At 40.9% G+C, this 1,217-nt stretch overlaps 1 protein-coding gene across 1 annotated transcript in view; it reads left to right on the top strand.

The window, feature by feature from the left end:
* Positions 1-1,217, top strand: part of mcoln2 (mucolipin TRP cation channel 2) — a gene marked incomplete in the record, with an annotated part of 18,860 nt that extends 17,643 nt beyond the window's left edge. The window contains 1 exon segment of the mRNA XM_014000212.1: positions 696-1,217. Coding sequence (XP_013855666.1) covers positions 696-875 — 180 coding nt within the window.

Here is a 1,217-nt window from a genome sequence, read left to right as displayed (position 1 = left end):
GTACCCCATAATCCCGGAGAACCCCCCACAAGGCCCCCCTTGGGACACGGTCGAACGCCTTCTCCAAGTCCACAAAACACATTTGGGCACCAGTTGGGCGAACTCCCATGCATCCTCCAGGACCCTGCTGAGGGTGTAGAGCTGGTCCAGTGTTCCACGACCAGGACGAAAACCACACTGCTCTTCCTGAATCCGAGGTTCGACTATCCGAAGGACCCTCCTCTCCAGGACCCCTGAATAGACCTTACCAGGAAGGCTTAAGAGTGTGACCCCCCTGTAATTGGAGCACTTCCTCCGGTCCCCTTTTTAAAACAGCGGGACCTGTTTAATTTATATTTTTTTCTTAATTAAAAGTTCTCTTAAGTAAAAGTTATCATTTTACAAATCAAAGTTACATACTTAAATGAATGACTTTTATTTTGGCGGCACCTGGAGGTACCAGAAGCTCAAAACAAGTGTCACTAACAGAAAATAAGCTCTTTGATGGAGAAGATTACCAGATTTTCTGACAGAATAAAATTTATTACCAAGAAGCATTGTTACAACAAAGAAATAATCTACCAAACACAAATTAACATACTTTTTGTGCTAAGTTGATATATCTTCTGTTTCACATTGTCACGTATTAAATCAGGTTATACAGTCCTGTCTGAAAGATTTAATTTTTTTGTCTTTTATTGTCTCCTTGCCTGCAGAACTACCAGAGGGACGGGTTCCCGCTGACAGACTTGCAGAAATTCCTCCAGAATCATAAAGATTTTCCCGTTGTAGAGGAGAATGGCCCGACAGAAGTTGAGCTCAGTAACACTTTACACTTCAGCTGCTACTGCCAACGGTACGAGGGCACTCRCATTGATGTTAAGATGCTTCAGTAATCCCCCATCTTTCTCCAGACAGGTGTTGACACGAGATATATTGTGGTCAAGGTAGGCAACAAAACAAGCTTGTTTACCTTTTTTTTTTAAATCGGAAGCTCCTGAACCACACAACCAGACTTGTTTCGGTTCCTCAGAWAAGATGTCAAATTCTCTTTACAAGCTTCTGTATTACTATTCCTCAGAGGTACAGACTCATCGAAGGTTAAAATGTAGTTGGACTCGACTATTTCAGTCTGTGAAAATGAAGCACATTATGAGTTTACTGTTTGTATAATAAATTCTGTAATAGAAATCTGTTCTTCAGTTATTGTTTCATAAATTATTTTTTTGGGAATTGAA

The sequence above is a fragment of the Austrofundulus limnaeus genome, unplaced genomic scaffold (genome assembly GCF_001266775.1).
Source record: "Austrofundulus limnaeus strain Quisiro unplaced genomic scaffold, Austrofundulus_limnaeus-1.0 Scaffold8, whole genome shotgun sequence".
NCBI classification, from domain to species: domain Eukaryota; kingdom Metazoa; phylum Chordata; class Actinopteri; order Cyprinodontiformes; family Rivulidae; genus Austrofundulus; species Austrofundulus limnaeus.
This window is presented reverse-complemented; position numbering and strand designations above follow the sequence as displayed.